General features: G+C 36.0%; 1 protein-coding gene across 1 annotated transcript in view; it reads left to right on the top strand.

Moving 5' to 3' along the window:
* Positions 1-18,804, top strand: part of LOC123564268 (protein Njmu-R1-like) — a 29,025-nt gene that overhangs the window by 5,671 nt on the left and 4,550 nt on the right. The window contains exons 2-8 of the mRNA XM_045357685.2: positions 5,013-5,141; positions 8,794-8,931; positions 10,092-10,281; positions 13,676-13,740; positions 14,596-14,780; positions 17,191-17,294; positions 18,486-18,556. Of these exons, the coding sequence (XP_045213620.2) occupies positions 5,013-5,141; positions 8,794-8,931; positions 10,092-10,281; positions 13,676-13,740; positions 14,596-14,780; positions 17,191-17,294; positions 18,486-18,556 (882 nt within the window). The remainder of the gene's footprint in view (positions 1-5,012; positions 5,142-8,793; positions 8,932-10,091; positions 10,282-13,675; positions 13,741-14,595; positions 14,781-17,190; positions 17,295-18,485; positions 18,557-18,804) is intronic.

The following is an 18,804-nucleotide window of genomic DNA, read 5'->3' as shown; positions in this document are numbered from 1 at the left end:
ACGTTAAAAGACGTCGCGTAATACTGACGTACATATTAGCGCCTTAAGATATAACAGCTGGGTATATGAAATCTGTTAAAATTACAATTTAAATCACTGGAGGTTAAAATGAAATGTTTCACTTCTTACTAGTCCAACTAATTTGATGCGATCCTTGGAAATATTGAGATATTTTTTCATATGGGCAATATCCCCACTCACGTCAAACACTCGAAAGACCAAAATACTTGAAGCAACTTCTGATGACATTTTCATCGCTGCTGACGCTTTACGTGCTATTGGTTTAAATGCCGATTATTTCAGGAATTGGCTGACATGTATCGAAAGGGGATTCAATGCCTCATTAATCTATGTTAAAATTATCAAATAATATCCAAAATTAGGAATTTTCTGGTGATTTAAACCTTTGTATGTACTGTACACAATCAACGTTTACCGTGTGTTTACACGCCATATAAAACCAATCATTTTACATGACTGTGTACTGTGATTTAACTTCCATTATTTTGGTCCTTCAAAGTTTTGCCATTTAGATTGCCCGTCACAAATATAAAACAATTGGAACGTCAAATTATTTTGACTAACTTCTTACATGCATAATTTAGATAAAACTAAATAGGAGCATTTCAGGCAGGTTGGATCACTTTAATATTTTCACTTTTTCCGAACATTCAAAGTCATCTGTATTGACAGAAACTCACAAGTAACCTTCATTCATGGACGCAGTCTTAAATTTTTAAGTTTATATCTGTAGTTTTGACTTATATTGTAATTTTAACAGATTTCATATACCATGATATACCCAGTCTGTAAATTTACAGACAGAAAAATCTTTAAATTTATGGATTGTTTGTATATTTACAGAATGTCTGTAAAAACAATGAAATCCTAGACTTGTTCATAGATTGTACCGTAGATACCCATGTATAATGCGCAGTTTTTTGACCCCCGGGACCACCCCTGAATCATGGGTGTGCATAATACTCAGGTATAGACAATGTTCCAACATCAAAACAAGTTTGTTACCGATGTTCGCCATTTTGGTAAAGGGAAACTACTCCCCCCGCTTACTGTCACCGCGAAAATCTAAGATTGCCGTTACGTTCCGTAAAAGATCGAATGGTTTATTTTTCTTTCAAACAAAATTAATTTCATATAAATTTAAAAGTATTTTGATGAAAGAAATGTTAATAAATCACAAAAATTATGATACTAATTAAAGATCGAGAATTATCTATAACCGAGATCAAACTGTGAACAACATAATTGACATGAGGTGACACATTAATTGCCGGTAATTACTGGCTCTTCGATCGTGACAAAAAGGCTATCACAACTTTTGTTATTGGTTTGAATTGAGAAGCTCATGTCATTTTGAAAGATACTAGTGTTATTTCTAGAGCTCAAAAGGGGCAGGGTGCTCTTTTAGATGTGAAAGCTACTGTAGCAGTAGTTGCATTTCTAGATGTCTTTAGCTAATATGTATTCCATTTATCTTTATTACACACTTAAAAGAAATGTCACAGAATAAAGTGCTAAATCTTCCCAAAACCAGTAACAAAGTTTACAAAGGCTTTTTACTTACTTTATAGTTTAGGTTAAACCATTCAAGCCTTTCTCTTAAAAATGTCAGCAAGAATGTCAACTTATTCATATGAATGTGAAATAGTAGAGGGCCTTAATATAAGCTTAATCTTGAAACCAAGATAATGTTGTAAACAACATAGTTAAATGCCTGTTTCAGTCACATTGTAAACTGATAATTATCAAAAGTCCTGTTGTATTTATCAGGTCTTTCATCAATATTTCATTAACAGAAAAGTGCTAAATTACAGTAAGGTTAAAGTTTACAAAATCGCATATCCAAAATATACTATCCGGATACTGGTACACTTTTGGAATGTTGTCTGAAAGTAGTTTTTACTCAGTTTAAATGACCCACTAGAGATAGTTCTACATATTTTGATGTTTCTCATCATAAAAAATGCACCAACTGTCAGCTTATTTGAAGGAAATATGGAAAAATTGAATACAACATCGGGAGTAATAAGACTCGTGAATGGACATTCTAAACTTTCTTTTACTTTCGATAATCATTAAAATTTATGCATTTTCTAGTTTAAATTACAGTAGAATCAAACTGCATTTATATATACTGGTTATACTAAACCACGGTCTAATTTTAATTTTGCCCAAAGAAATCTAGGGCACTTTTTATGTGCTCAGTAATCAGCTGGCCGCTTACGCACGCTTTTGTGACATTTCACAGTATCCATACTCTTTATCAATTTGTTTTAACACTTCATAGATTCTCATTACCTGTGTACTCGCCGTGACGTAATTTGCGGATCAAAAAATCGTCGAGGCATGTCAACAGGGAAATTGGCGGGATTTAGCCGAAGATCAGAGGCAAGAGGAGGGCACATTTTACGGGCAGCGTGGCGACAGTAAAAAAGGGCAGGGCGGGGCGCCCCGCTGCGTCGCTCTAGAAATAACACTAGATACCATTCCGAAATATTGAATCAGCTGCTGTTTAGTTATTCAAAATAGTTAATTAAAAAGGTAAAACAACAAATAAAACAATATTTTACTGGTTCAATTTTCGAGAAAACAAAAATCGATAGTACCGCGAGACCGATGCTGCTCTCTGCTGCAGAGATAAAATTTATTACCGGTGTCGATGTAAACTCTACTTTTGTTTTCCATCCACCTCAAAATTGACCAAAAATGTTTTTTTTTTCCAGGATTTTGGGCCAAAATCGGGGATGCGCATTATACACGGGTGCGCATTATACATGGTATCTACGGTATTCACTTTTGTTGTAGCGATGACGGCTTCTGTGCTGTATCTTTACCATCTCTGGTTTCTGTTGCTCTTATATATGCTTTTTCTCTGTTAAACAATAAAACTGGAAGTTTTAAATAGGTAGACAGATTATTTACACTACAGCAGTGGCTAAGAAGCTAGGGCCACATACAACTGGTCCTTCACTTAGTCAATAATATAAAAATATTTAATAGTCAATAATTGAGGGATAACATGTCTAACTCCGCAGTATGGTTTTATCAATTTTTATTAGCTCACTAGAGCCAAAGGCTCAGGGTGAGCTATTAGGATCACTCACCGTCCGGCGTCCGTAGTCCGTCATCCGTCGTCCGTCCGTAAACTTTTACTTTAAACGACATCTCCTCATAAACCGCTAGGCCAATTTCATCCAAACATTGCCTAGTAGACTTCTACAAAATTTGTTCAAATCATGACCCCCGGGGTCCAATTGACCCCTGCCCCATGGGGTTACTTGATTGTACATAGAAAAATCTTCAGAATTTTTGAAAAATAAACTGGAAGGCCTAGAGCTTAGATATTTGACATGAAGCATTGCCTAGTGGACCTCTACAAAATTTGTTCAAATCTTGACCCCCACCAGGTCAAATTGACCCAGCCCCAGGGGTTACTTGATTGTACATAGGGAAATCTTCATAAATTTGCTAAAAATAAACCAGAATGCCTGAATTTTAGATATTTAATATGTAACATTGCCTAGTAGACTCTAAAAACTTTGTTCAAATCATGACCCCCGGGGTTAAATTGACCCCAGCCCCATGAGGTTACTTAATTGTACATAGAAAAATCTTCAAATTTTTTTTAAAAATAAACCAGAAGGCTTAGATATTTGATATGTAGCATTGACTAGTGGACCTCTACAAAATTTGTTCAAATCTTGACCCCCCCCCCCCTCCCCCCCCGGGTCAAATTGACCCAGCCCAAGGGGTTACTTGATTGTACATAGGGAAATCTTCATAAATTTGCTAGAAATAAACCAGAAGGCCTAGATCTTAGATATTTGATATGTAACATTGCCTAGTAGACTTCTACAAACTGTGTTCAAATCATGAACCCCGGGGTAAAATTGGCCCTGCCCCAGGGGTTACTTGATTGTACATCAGAAAATCTTCCAAAAAATTTCTAAAAATCATCAGTTTGACATTTGAAACATGTAGCTCATATTACTCAGGTGAGCGATCCAGGGTCGTCATGACCCTCTTGTTTGTACATGTCTTCTGATCTTAAACTTACATTATCTTTTTAAAGGTACTGACCTCTAGATTGTACAACAACAAAAAAAGGAAAAAAATTTTAGATGTCAGTATATCATTGCTATATTTCTTAAGATGGCTTTGAAACTTAGTTACTGACAGATAATATGTTATGAAAACACATGAGAATTAGTTGTTTTTTTCTGATTTTTAGCTCGAATACCAGTTTTTGAATTTTTTTCAAAAAGTAGAGCTGTTCTGATTATCCTTTGATTGGTGTCTGTGTCTGTATCATGAAAGTATTGTATGTAAGCAGGTTTCTTGACAACTGTTAGGCCAAATGCTTTCAAACTTCACACATGTCTTAGACATCATTAGATGATCTTCAAGGACAAGTAACATAACTCTAGCTTCTATTTTGTCAAAATTATGCCCCTTTCTAACTTAAAATTTCAGATTAAAGTTTTGCATGTAAGCAGGTTTCTCAGAATCTACTAGGCCCAAATGCTTTTTGATTTCATCCGTCTTCGGCATCATGAGATGACCTGCCAGGACAAGTTGCATAACTCTAGCTTTTATTTTGTCATAACTATGCCCCTTTTTATCATAGAAATTTTTCTTAAAGTTTTGCAAGTAAGCATGTTTCTCAGGAATTACTTTACTAAATGTTTTCAGGTAAACTGTCTTAATTGTAAAGCTTTATATTTAATGGTCGTTAAGTACATATTCCTTCATGGTGTAGTGGTCAAGAAGGTAGGAAAGTTTTTGTTGCGGATTGGCCCCGATTCGATTACCGACATGATTTTCTTTTCTTGATTTCAATTTTTTTTGAGATGGTTTAAAAACAAAAACTCGTGTTAATAATATGTCCAAACTTCAGTTTTAAAGAATGATCATTTTGAGCCAAAATCTGTCTCTTTAAGCTGTTAATATTAATCAAAACGAAACTGTAATGTTCAGTTTTGTAATTTCAGAGAATTGAAGTTATTAAAGACAAGTTGTGAGCCAGAACAGTCAGTAGAACTACAGAATGTATTTTCCCAGAGACTTGAGAAGGGTATAATGTATCCTGATGTTGGCACAGTTATAACTGTTGATTTAAGGTTTGAAGTTCTACAATACAATATACATGTACCTACATATTGGAAGTACAATACTTTTTTATCTGAAATGTAAAAGTGGGCTTTCTTAATTGTTCCAGCATCACTGTTTACATCTAATTGTTCCAGCATCTAATTGTTCCAGCATTACTGTTCGCATATGGTAAAAGATTTGTATACTTTGAATTTAAATGCCACAGGTGTTGAAGATCCCAGAGTGATATAGTGAGTTATCTGTCAATTGTCCCTCTCTTGGTCGTGGTTTTCTTTCATTACAAACGAAATTTTGTATACCATGTGAACATGAAGTGAACATGCACATAATTATTGTTAGGACAAAGTATGCGGGCAATATTGGAGTTGTGAATATGCATCAGTCTGTCTGTTAGGACAGTCGTCTTCCATAGTGTCCATTTTCGTATCTTAACTTCAAAAATTTTTCGAGTACAAAAAATTAAATTCTGGCCCAGCTCGGTATCATGAAGGACACTTATCTAGTATAAATCCTTCCAAAAAGTTTTGGGATAAATCTAGTTTTGCATTATGTGTCAGCATTTGCCTTTTGAATGGAAAACAAAAAGAATGAACTGTCAAAGGTACAGTGACAGCATACTTAATACCTTAGTGTTTAAGTCTCGAGTAAGGGGAGCCCTTATGCGTTTTACCATTATCTCTTGTGTAATTTTTGTTGATTTGTTTTGGGTGCGTATTGTTATCTTGTACAGTTTTGGTCATTCCCTTTCTATTTTCAAGAACGGAAAAAAGTATCACAAAATGTCTTTGTGAAGTGGCTAATTATTGCATATCAGTTCACTTTTCATCAGGCTTTTAAGTACAGTGTCTCATAGTGGGTTTACACATACCTGGTAGATAGTGTGAAAGCATTTAAGAATTCCTGATGAGGATTGTTTTATCAACGTTTTCTCATTTCCCATTCAGCACTTGAAATCCTTTTCCAGATAAACATGACGTGTTTAGAAGCTGTATTGCAGGTTTCTTCTCACAGAAACATGCTTTACCTCAGCTTACAAATTTTGTCATTTAAATGAAAATAAAAGATCGTCGTCAACAATTTGACTGTTAACACTCTGGAGGTCACAATTTTGGCCCAATCTTAATGAATCTTGGTCAGAATGTTACCCTCAATAAAATCTTGGAAGGGGATTGATATTGGGTCATCTGGGATCAAAAACTAGGTCACCAGGTCATATCAAAGGAAAAGCTTGTTAACACTCTAGAGGTCACAATTTTGGCTCAATCTTAATGAAACTTGGTCAGAATTTACCCTCAATAACATCTTGGACAAATTTGATATTGGGTCATCTGGGGTCAAAAACTAGGTCACCAGGTCAAATCAAAGGAAAGGCTTATTAACACTCTAGAAGTCACAATTTTGGTCCAATCTTAATGAAACTTGGTCAGAATGTTACCCTCAATAAAGTCTTAGACGAGTTCAATATTGGGTCACCTGGGGTCAAAAACTAGGTCACCAGGTCAAGTCAAAGAAAAAGCTTGTTAACACTATAGAGGCCACATTTATGACTGTATCTTCATGAAACCTGGTCAGAATGTTAATCCTGATGTTTTCAAGGTCCAGTTTAAATCTGGGTCATGTAGGGTCAAAAACTCGGTCACCAGGTCAAATCAAAGGAAAAGCTAGTAAACACTGCAGAGGCCACATGTATGACCTTATCTTGATGAGACTAAGTCAGAATGTTAATCTTGATGATCTATAGTTCATGTTCAAATCTATGACAGGTGGTGTAAAAAGCTAGGTCACTAGGTCAATCAACGGAAAAGCTTGTTAACACTCTAGAGGCCACATTTATGACTGTATCTTCATGAATCTTGGTCAGAATGTTAATCTTGATGATCTTTAGGTCAAGTTCGAATCTGGGTCATGAGGGGTCAGAATCTAGGTCACAGAGTCAAATCAAAGGAAAAGCTTGTTAACAGTCTAGAGGCCACATTTATGAATGTATCTTCATGCAACTTAGTCAGAATGTTCGTCTTGGTGTTCTTTAGGTCATATTTGAATCTGGGTCATGTTGGGTACAAAACTAGGTCACTGGGTCAAATCAAATGAAAAGCTAGTTTACACTTTAGAGGCCACATTTATGACTATATCTTAATGAAACATTGTCAGAATGTTAATCTTGATGATCTCAAGGTCCAGTTTGAATCTGGCTCATGTAGGGTCAAAAACTAGGTTACCAGGTCAAATCAAAGGAAAAGCTAGTTAACACTGTAGAGGCTACATGTATGACCATATCTTAATGAAACTCTTTCAGAATGTTAATCTTGATGATCTTTAGGTCAACAGGTCAAGTGAGCGATACAGGGCCTTCATTGCCCTCTTGTTTATGATTAAAATCTTAAATCTATTTTTATTTCTTCAAAAATTTGATAGACTTATTGAATGTACATGTATAGTTAATGTTTAAATCTAGGTCAGGTGGGATAAAAAACTTAGGTCACCAGGTCAAATCAAAGGAAAATCTTGTTAACTCTCTAGAGGCCACATTTATGACTGTATCTTCATGAAACCTGGTCAGAATGTTAATCTTGATGATCTTTAGGTCAAGGTCGAATCTGGGTCATGTGGGGTAAAAAACTAGGTCACCGGGTCAAATCATAGGAAAAGCTAGTTAACACTTATGCAGGGTGTTCACGGATGCAGGTTTTCTGTGTCCCTGACGCGCTTTGACTGCTTTGAACTCGCATTTTGTAGTGCCTCTGCGTCCACTGGACCCGCAAAATCGGTCATGAAACTCCTTTGCACTGAAGCCTCCTTTGCGCAGATACCCACGTAAAATGCGCAGTTTTTTTACCACCGGGACCATCCCCGAATCGTGGGTGCTCATTATACACAGGTATAGATGATTTTCCAACTTCAAAACAAGTTTTGTTACCGATGTTCGCCATTTTGGTAAAGGGAAACTACTCTCCGCGCTAACTGACACCGCTAAAATCTCAGATTGCCGTTACGTTCCGTAAAAGATCGAATGGTTTATTTTTCTATTAAACAAAATTAATTTCATTTAAATTTAAAGTATTTTGATGAAAAAATATTAATAAATCACAAAAATTATTATACTAATTAAGGATCGAGTATTATCTTTAACCGAGATCAAACTGTGAACAACATAACTGACACGAGGTGACACTTAATTGCCGGTAATTACTGGCTAGTTGATCATAACAAAAAGACTGTCACACCTTTTGTTATCAGTCTGGATTGAGAAGCTCATGCCATTTTGAAAGATACCATTCCGAAATATTGAATCAGCTGCTATCTAAATTAAAAAGATACAAGTTCATTCGGTTTTAGGATAATTTTTTTTAGTAATAATGTCCATTTTCAAGATCAATAATTTGTGGACCCCCAAAATTATTAGGGACCCTTAAATTAGCAGCCATGGGAGTCCATGGACTCCCAAATAAAAATCCCGAGGGAAAACCCTGCTTATGACCATATCTCAATGAAACTTGGTCAGAATGTTAATCTTGATGATCTTTAGGTCAACAGGTCAAGTGAGCAATACAGGGCCTTCATGGCCCTCTTGTTTATGATTAAAATCTTAAATCTATTTTTATTTCTTCAAAAATTTGATAGACTTATTGAATTTATCCCAAACTGTACCTCTAATTTCAGTGCAGGTGGTGAGGAAAATGAGGAGAAGTATGGCTGCTATTACTACAGTGTACATGTGGGTGAGAATGCCAGTGACCAGAGTGAAGTAACAAAATACCTACTCTGTTTTCTCTCAAGCCAGGAACAAACTCTAGATCTGTATCCTTTTTTAGCTCGAATATACTCAAACTTGACCTTAATATCATCAAGGTGAACATTCTGACTTGATGTAACTTGGCATAAATGTTCACCACCGTGAGAGGGAATGTCTTGAGCAAGAACTTGGTCCCTTGATCTAAGGTCAAAGTCACACTTAGAGGCCAAAGGTCAGATACAAGAATGACTTTGTCTGGAGTATTTCTTCTTCATGCATGGAGTGATTTTGATGTGTGTTAGCACAAATGTTCACCACCATGAGAAAGAAGTGTTATGCCAAGAGTCAGGCCCCTAGGTCAAGGTCAGACTTAGAGGTCAAAGGTCAGATACAAGAATGACTTTGTCCAGAGCATTTCTCCTTTGTGCATGGAGGGACTTTGATGTAACTTGGCACAAATGTTCACCACCATGAGACGGAGTGTCATGCACAAGAACCAAGTCCCTTGATCTAAGGTCAAGGCACACTTAGAGGTTAAAGGTCAAATTCAAGAATGACTGTCCAGAGCAAAACTTGTACAAAAACTTTTCTTCTAACAAACTCTCAATGGGCGTATTTTGTGACTATTGCAGTGACTATTGCACCCTTGTTGAAAGAATGGATTCAAAGTTGCTCAGATGAACAACGGTCAACCTTATCTGAATACAGTTGGCTTCAAACATTTAGTTGAATATCCTTCATATGAAGACGGTCTATACTAAAAACTTTATAGGGCCTACTTTACTGAGTGATCACTTACCCCTCACTGATGTGGGTTTGACCTTCACTTCAACTGACTTGGGGCATTGAATTCCTTATGTAAGGAAACCATCCAGCTGGCTTATGGAAGGTTGGTGGTTCTACGCAGGTGCCCGTCCGTGATGAAAAATGCACAAAGGGGCACCAGGGGTCTTCCTCCATCATCAAAGCTGAAAAGTCGCCATATGACCTATAATTGTGTTAGTGCGACATTTAACCCAACAAAACAAAACAGCAAAACTAAAAACTTTGCTTTTAAGAAGATGGCACAGTATGTGGGGGAATCTGTGTCCTTAAACATTACATGCTAGCTTAATGCAAAGTTTGAAAGCCTGGTTTTTATGGAAAGTTTCATGTTTCTTGTCGTTTGTAATCTCTTATATATTATATTCTGTTGATCATATTATAATTCTTAACAGCAATGCAGATTTAGAACAGATTTGGATGAGTACTGCTCAGACATTGTCAAACCTCTAAAAACTCAGGATGTGTCTGATTATGGGGAGCTCCCTACTACATTAGTTGAGTCTCTACAGAACTGGCATACTGTTGCCATTGACTACTTGATCCGATGTAAACAGGCACTGGGAGACAGTCTTAAGTTTCTCATCTATTCTGTAAGTGTTTTCTTATCAGCCTATTTCTTGTTTGCTTTATGTAGGAGTCTGTACATTGTATATTCATATTTTTTGACTATACAGTACACAAAATTACAAAATTATTTTTACTTTATTGGTGTACTGGTTGAAATTTATGCAATACAGTTGATAAATACAGAGCAGAGTATGAATTGTATGAAAGAACAGTTTGACATTGGAAACATGGACAAGACTAGAGTAAAATCACATGCTAAAAGTGAGATACAGTTGAATATCGTTACCTCGATATCGGTTAGCTTGATACTCCGGTTAGTACGATGTGTTTGAGTCGGTCCCGATTTTTTCCTTTTTATCTTAATGTAATTATTTATCATTACCTCGATACTATTAGCTCGATATTTTGTTTAGCTCGATGAGATTTTTCAGTCCCGTCAACTTACCTATACAGTTTTTACACCTGGTTTTGTCGATATCACAGATTGTCAAAAAATATCCATGTTATTTGTAAGGTGTGAAAATAAACCTATTGTTGTCCGGCGATGTATTAATCATATTCAAGTCAGTTTGTGTAGGGTTTTTTTTGTTAATTAATCTTTTATCCAGTTTAAATGTCAAAAGGTTACTTAACTCAAAATAATTAGTCTTATAAAAGCAGGAAAGCTGTTTCCAATGTAACAACTAATTTGGATGAAATATTTTCTGTTTGACGGGGTAAAATTCTGCCATTTAGTATTGAGTAATAATATGCGTATTTTACTGGCAAAATTTCGTTATTGAAGCACAGTTAAAATGACTACTCAACTAGGAACATTATCGCTGCATTCAGACTTGTTTATGGAAGGAATAAAAATGTTAATGTTTAAATGTATATTTTGAAAAATTAAAAAGTTGTATGTATGTATTTCAATAAATTAAGATGCTTCATTTGTCAATAAATTAAAATCGTATTTACGTTTTAAATTATTTCTTTCCCCTTTCAAACTCTCTGGTAAAAGCATTGGATATAATGACAATATAGACGTCCGACAAAAGTACAAAGTAGTCCCAGATATCGTCGATATCGTTACGTCGAACTTCGGATACGTCGATGTAATGTTTACAGTCCCTTGAATATCGAGGTAACGGTATTCGACTGTATGTTAGAAATATTTCATTCCACAAGAATGATTTAAATTTACAATCTTCTGCTGTTCCACCACTACCACCACCAGTAACAACACTGACAACAACAACACATAGTATAAAAAATAATAATGTTCAAGGTTCACGGAATAAAAACTGTAAAGAAAAGTAAGATATTATGGGCACTTCACACCATTGAAACACACTGCCTTTTTGGGATTAGCCTGTATGAATCCTGAAGAAAAAGTTCACAATAGTAGATTTTAATGAAACTTTGCATTTATGTAGATATACCAATTTTCAGTCATTTGGCCAAATAAGATGTCTTAGTCCTTGTGTATAATGATGTACAATTCACCAGGTGGAGTCCTTACATTGTTGCTTATTTCATAATATTATTTTACATCAAAACCTTTATAATTGTCGAAATTAAACTTAAGAATGACAGTTGGGGTCTTCCTCCACCATCAAAGCTGGAAAGTTGCCATATGACCTAAATTGTGTTGGTGCGACATTAAACTCGACAAAAAAAACAAAACAAATAAGAATGACAGTGGTGCTAATTGTTTAACACTTTATACCTGGGCTGTTATTTATTCTCAACAACAATTACAATACCAGTGAAGTGGCTACTAAGCATTTTTTCAGTTTTTAGCTCACCTGAGCACGAAGTGCTCAAGGTGAGTTTTTGTGATTGCCCTGTGTCCGTCGTCTGTCGTCGTCAGTGGTCCGTCCGTCATTGTCAACAATTTGACTGTTAACACTCTAGAGGTCACAATTTTGGCCTAATCTTTATGAAACTTGGTCAGAATGTTACCCTCAATAAAATCTTGGACGAGTTCGATATTGGGTCATCTGGGGTCAAAAACTAGGTCACCAGTTCAAATCAAAGGAAAAGCTTGTTAACACTCTAGAGGTCACAATTTTGGCCCAGTCATAATGAAATTTGGTCAGAATGTTATCCTCAATAAAATCTTGGATGATTTTGATATTGGGTCATCTGGGGTCAAAAACCAGGTCACCTGGTCAAGTCAAAGGAAAAGCTTGTTAACACTCTAGAGCTCACAATTTTGACCCAATCTTAATAAAACTTGGTCAGAATCTTACCATCAATAAAATCTTGGATGAGTTTGATACTGGGTCATCTGGGGTCAAAAACTAAGTCACCAGGTCAAGTCAAAGGAAAAGCTTGTTAGCACTCTAGAGGTCACAATTTTGACCCAATCTTAATGAAACTTGGTCAGAATGTTACCCTCAATAAAATCTTAGACAATTCCGATATTGGGTCATCTTGGGTCAAAAACTAGGTCACCAGATCAAATCAAAGGAAAAGCTTGTTAACACGGTCACAATTTTGGCCCAATCTTAATGAAACTTGGTCAGATTCTTACCCTCAGTAAAATCTTGGACGAGTTCTATATTGGGTTGTCTGGGGTCAAAAACTAGGTCACCAGGTCAAATCAAAGGAAAAGCTTGTTAACACTGTAGAGGCCACATTTATGACTGTATCTTCATGAAACTTGGTCAGAATGTTAATCATGATGATCTCAAAGTCCAGTCTGAATCTGGGTCATGTAGGATCAAAAACTAGGTCACCAGGTCAAAACATAGGAAAAGCTAGTTAACACTGTAGAGGCCACATTTATGACCATATCTTAATGAAACTTGGTCAGAATGTTAATCTTGATGATCTATAGGTCAAGTTCAAATCTGGGTCATGTGGGGTCAAAAACTAGGTCACCAGGTCAAATCAAAGGAAAAGCTTGTTAACACTCTAGAGGCCACATTTATTACTGTATCTTCATGAAACTTAGTCAGAATGTTAATCTTGAGGATCTTTAGGTCAAGGTCGAATCTGGGTCATGTGGGGTAAAAAACTAGGTCACCGGGTCAAATCAAAAGAAAAGTTAGTTAACATTTAGAGGCCACATTTATGACCATATCTTAATGAAACTATCTCTTGATGTATCATTTCAGTGTCAATGAGTAGCTATCTGTTTATCAAACATACAGAACTACTTTAAATCTGGTGACAGTTTGGGTTTCCAAAGTATTTCCATAATAAAAGCAAATTGTATACAGTGGGATTTGCCTTGCACCCTGGCAGGTCCTCCATGACATATGTTGTAGAGAAATACAGAATGACATCATAGTAGGATAGAAAAGGACCTTAAACAATCTTATGATATTGTAACCCCAAGTATTATGGAACCAAAGCCTTGCAAATCAGTATAACAACCTGAACCCAGTATGATATGGCCAGCCTTGAAATATCTTTTACTTGTTTCAGGCTCTCCATGACAACAAACTGGTGCTTACAGGAGGGACAGCCGATCTTCAGGCAGATATACAAAGGTATGTCAGAAACTTGTAATACTGCAGTCCTGCATTCATTACAGTTTTGTTTAGGTGGTATTGATCAAGGATTATTTTAAAGGTCTGCAGGTTCTGTGTGCAAGATTATTCAGAAAACAGCATGTTGAAGTACATGTACATAGAAAACGTAAGAAGAGGATTTTACATTTTACAGTTGTCAGCACAGTTTCTGTTTTTCTCTGACAGGCCCTCATGGAGGGGGGAGTGTGGGTTTGGGAGGTGGGGAGGGTTGGGATATGTGTTTATTGTAAGTACAGCGCTTGTTTTACTTTCATACATGCAGTTTTTTAATCTTTTTAGCTCACCTGAGCCAAAGGCTCAAGGTGAGCTTTGTGACCACTTTATGTCCGTCGTACGTTGTGTGTCTGTCAACAGTTTCTTTTCTACACGATTGTGGTTTCATTTATGATTTGATTTTAACCAAACTTGCTCACAACTTATATTACCATATGATCTTGGTTCCTTTCTTGAACCAGCCATATTCCACCATGGGTTCTAGTGTTAATGATCCCTGAAAGCATAAAAAATTGGCTATTTTGGTGATCTCAATGAAAAAAGACAACATAGCACCTTTTTGCTTTCTGAATATTTTAGCATCAGCTTTGATATTTGGACCATGTTCACAGATTTCAATACTTATGCTTTATTTTACCTTCTGACCTACTTTATTGTTATTGATGACATGTAGGTGAGCAATCCAGGGTCTTTATGACCCTCTTGTTTTGTTTTCTTACTCATCCCACCTGTATTAAACATTCTGATTGTGCTCTTGTTGAACTTTTTATCTTTGATGACAAGCTTAGTTGTCTGCTGACAATTCTTTTTTCTTTTCAGATTTTATAATGCATGCAGTCTATCGGATATATTGATTCAGTTAAGAGACACTAGATTGAGGCGAGAGACAGGATCCTTATCTGGCAGTGTTGATTTGTTAGTGGATGTTGACAGCAGACAGACAGACGCACAGAATACATTAACTGTCAGTATATCAGCAGATTCTGTGAGGCTAGATTCTAATGGTAAACTTCCTTTCTCTTCCTCAGTATTAACCGTCTGTTAAATAGTTGGATTTATTGTCTGTTGAAGACATATGAACACTTTAGAATGGGATGTTCACTGTCACAATAGGCATTTAAATTCATTGAAACTCTTGTCTAGGTCTATGTGACCTTAAAGGGCAGTGTTGTAATATACAGGTTATGTAGACTCTAAAACACATATCATTAAGCAATCTATGTATTCAAGGGTAAGGTCAGTTTGTTTCTTGTATTTCTAGTATTACAAACAGTTTAGACCACCACCATTGAAATTGAGTTGGGAGGGGGCATATAGTGTTACCACTGTCTGTGTGGGTGTAATCTGTCTAACTATATTTTTGTTTGTGATTTTGAAAACTAGAGATCTTGACTGATTCAGAGCCTTAAAGTTTGTTGCATGTATCTCTAAAAGTATGTAACCTTGAGGAATGAATCTTTAAGGAAATATTGTTCTGCACTTAAAGTTTCGCATTTCATTTTTAGCTCATCTGATTTTTTGAAAAAAAAATGATGAGTTATTGTCATCACTTGAGCGGTTGTCGGCGTCGGCGTTGCCTGGTTAAGTTTTATGTTTAGGTCAGCTTTTCTCCTAAACTATCAAAGCTATTGCTTTGAAACTTGGAATACTTGTTCACCATCATAAGCTGACCCTGTATAGCAAGAAACATAACTCCATCTGATTTTTGAAAAAAATTGATGAGTTTTGTCACACTTAGGAATTTCGGTCGGGTTGTGTAAGTTTTATGTTTAGGTCAGCTTTTCTCCTAAACTATCAAAGCTATTGCTTTGAAACTTGGAATACTTGTTCACCATCATAAGCTGACCCTGTATAGCAAGAAACATAACTCCATCTTGCTTTTTGCAAGATTTATGGCCCCTTTTGTACTTAGAAAATATCAGATTTCTTGGTTAAGTTTTATGTTTAGGTCAGCTTTTCTCCTAAACTATCAAAGCTATTGCTTTGAAACTTGGAATACTTGTTCACCATCATAAGCAGACCCTGTACATCAAGAAACATAACTCCATCTTGCTTTTTGCAAGAATTATTTCCCCTTTTGGACTTAGAAAATCAGTTTTCTTGGTTAAGTTTTATGTTTAGGTCAGCTTTTATCCTAAACTATCAAAGGTATTGCTTTGAAACTTGGAACACTTGTTCACCATCATAAGCTGACCCTGTACAGCAAGAAACATAACTCCATCCTGCTTTTTGCAAGTATTATGGCCCCTTTTGGACTTAGAAAATATCAGATTTCTTGGTTAAGTTTTATGTTTAGGTCAACTTTTTCTCTTAAACTATCAAAGCTATTGCTTTGAAACTTGCAACACTTGTTCACCATCATAAGCTGACCCTGTACAGCAAGCAACATAACTCCATCCTGCTTTTTGCAATAATTATTGCCCCTTTTGGACTTAGAAAATCATTTTCTTGGTTGAGTATCATGTTTAAGTCAACTTTTCTCATAAATTATCGAAGCTATTGCTTTAAAACTTGCAACAGTTTTTCACCATCATAAGTGGACACTGTACATCAAGAAATGTAACTCTATCCTGCTTTTTGCAAGAATGATGGCCCTTTTTAGACTTAGAAAATCATGGGTAGGACAATATTTCTATTATACAAAAAAAAGTCAGATGAGCGTCAGCACCCGCAAGGCGGTGCTCTTGTTAGTCTAGCTATTCTACTCGCCCTGGCATCGGTGTCGGCATCACACCTTGGTTAAAGTTTTGCATGCAAGTAGATATGGCAGTCGTTTAAAAGCATATAGCTTTGAAACTTCTTTTCTTTTTCTACGTCAATGACCAACCTCACTAGGTGAAGTTCCCTAACTCTGACATGCATTTTGGGCAAATTATGTCCCCTTTTGGAATTAGAAAAAATCGTGGTTAAAGTTTTACAATGCAAGTTACAATCTCCAAAACTAATGCAGATATTGAATTGAAACTTCACATGTGTCTTCGGGGTTATAAAACTAGTTGATAGCATCAAGTCCCATAACTCTGAGATGCATTTTGGCCAAATTATGCCCCCGTTAGGACTTAGAAAGTCCTGGTTTAAGTTTTACATGCAAGTTACTATCTCTAAAACTAATGCAGATACTGAGTTGAAACTTCACAGGAGTCTTCAGAGTTATAAACCAAGGTGATAGCATCAAGTCCCATAACTTTGACTTGTATTTTGTAGAATTGTGTCCCCTTTTGAACTTAAAAACTTACGGTTAAAAGTTTTGCATGTAAGTTACTATCTCCAAAACTAATCCAGATACTGGATTGAAACTCTGTAGATACTATAACATTTATGGTTATATTCCTGCTTCTGGGACAACAATTTGAATAGTCGAGCATTGGCTGTCTTACAGACAGCTCTTGTTAATATCTTTCCTGGTTTTTGCAGGTTGTAACAGATTCTGTGAAGAATGGGCTAATGCAATAAACAGACCTGAGTTTCAGGACCAACCAGCTAGACAAAAGCAAGTCATTGAAGCATTCAAACTGAAGGTAAATGTATTGATTAAGACAGGCTTTAAAGAATCATGCCATTGCCATCTATTTCTGCTTATATGAATGTTTTTAAGTAATTATGTCTCCCACCACTGTTTAGTAGACATACTGGTTTTGTGCTGTATGTCTGTATGTATGTCACAAAACTTTACAAGTGTGATTGATCATTGCAAAATGTGGTTCTGCATGTCTTCAGCATGTACCAGTTCATTGATTTTCATATGAGTTTTGACCCTTGATTTGTCAAATTCTATGAATTTTTGGCTACTATTTACATTTTATGTTACATTTTATCTTGTCAGTGCAACTGCTCCACTATCACTGAAGAAATTACAAGACTAAATGAAAATAGTCATTGCCAGACATAGTTGAGCCTGTCTTGTGCATATTCTGGTACATTGATTTTCAGAAAAGTTATGGCCCTTTTTCAAAGTTTATAATAATTTGGCACCTCTTTCACCATTGGGCAGATTTTCACCCAGCCTTTTGGGAGTTGCCTGTGTCAAGCTTTGTTACGCATATCTTGGTATGTTCTTGTTCAGTGATTTTCAGTAGAGTTCTTGCCCTTGACTTGTATTTTTACAGTGTGTACACTACTTGCCAAATACCATTTGGCTGATTTTCAACAGAACTAAGAGAACTAACGAGTGATCAGTGTGAAGCATAGTTCTGCATAGGCATCCACATGTTCCTGTTTAATGATTTTCAGTCATAACCCTTGATTTGTCAAATTCTGTGATGTCTGTGCTACTTCCATACCACTGGTTTGAATTCCACCAAACTTCACAGGAGTAATCAGTGTAAAGCCTAGTTGTGTATATTTTTGGAATGTTATGGTTGAGTGATTTTGTCTGGAGTTATGGCCTGTAATTTGTCGCATTTTACAATGTCTGCATGTTATTAAGTAGTTAGAGACACGTTTTTCAAGAAAAACAATCTTGTTAAAGAAGAAATTTATGCAGAAGTTAAAATATCAATGTAAAATACATGTATGAGGACAGTTAAATAAAAGACATGTTTTTATTAAGTTCTCTACATGAAACTTTCAGAAGTGCAAGGAGCTAATGAGAAAGGAATGAAGAAATGATAGAATGAAAAGAATTAAGTTTTTTTTTAGATTAATCATACATAAAAATGGCAGTTATTCAACATTGACCTAATAAAAATATAATGATTGTCCTATTGCAGTTCATCCAGACCATGAATACCTTGAAGAGATTATTGAGAGAGGCTGAGAATGACTACTATGCATTATACAGGTATTGATACACAATTTTACCCAGGCTGGAAGCTACTCTGTCTGGCTGTTTTAAGTCTAGTGGCTGCATAAAACAAGTTGAAACTAGAACGAATTCAGGTGCCCACTAAAGCAGGTTCAATTGTACATGGTCCTACATGTACAGTTCATTGCATATAAAAACGAGCTCTGCCAGGTGAGGCAATATATGCCCGAAGGGTTATATCAGAGAAGGGCAGAATCAAAATTTCTGTACATTGACTCATCACC

This window comes from Mercenaria mercenaria, chromosome 2 (genome assembly GCF_021730395.1).
Source record: "Mercenaria mercenaria strain notata chromosome 2, MADL_Memer_1, whole genome shotgun sequence".
Taxonomy (NCBI): Eukaryota; Metazoa; Mollusca; class Bivalvia; order Venerida; family Veneridae; genus Mercenaria; species Mercenaria mercenaria.
The sequence above is the reverse complement of the archived record's forward strand: the minus strand, read 5'-3'. Positions and strand labels throughout refer to the sequence as shown.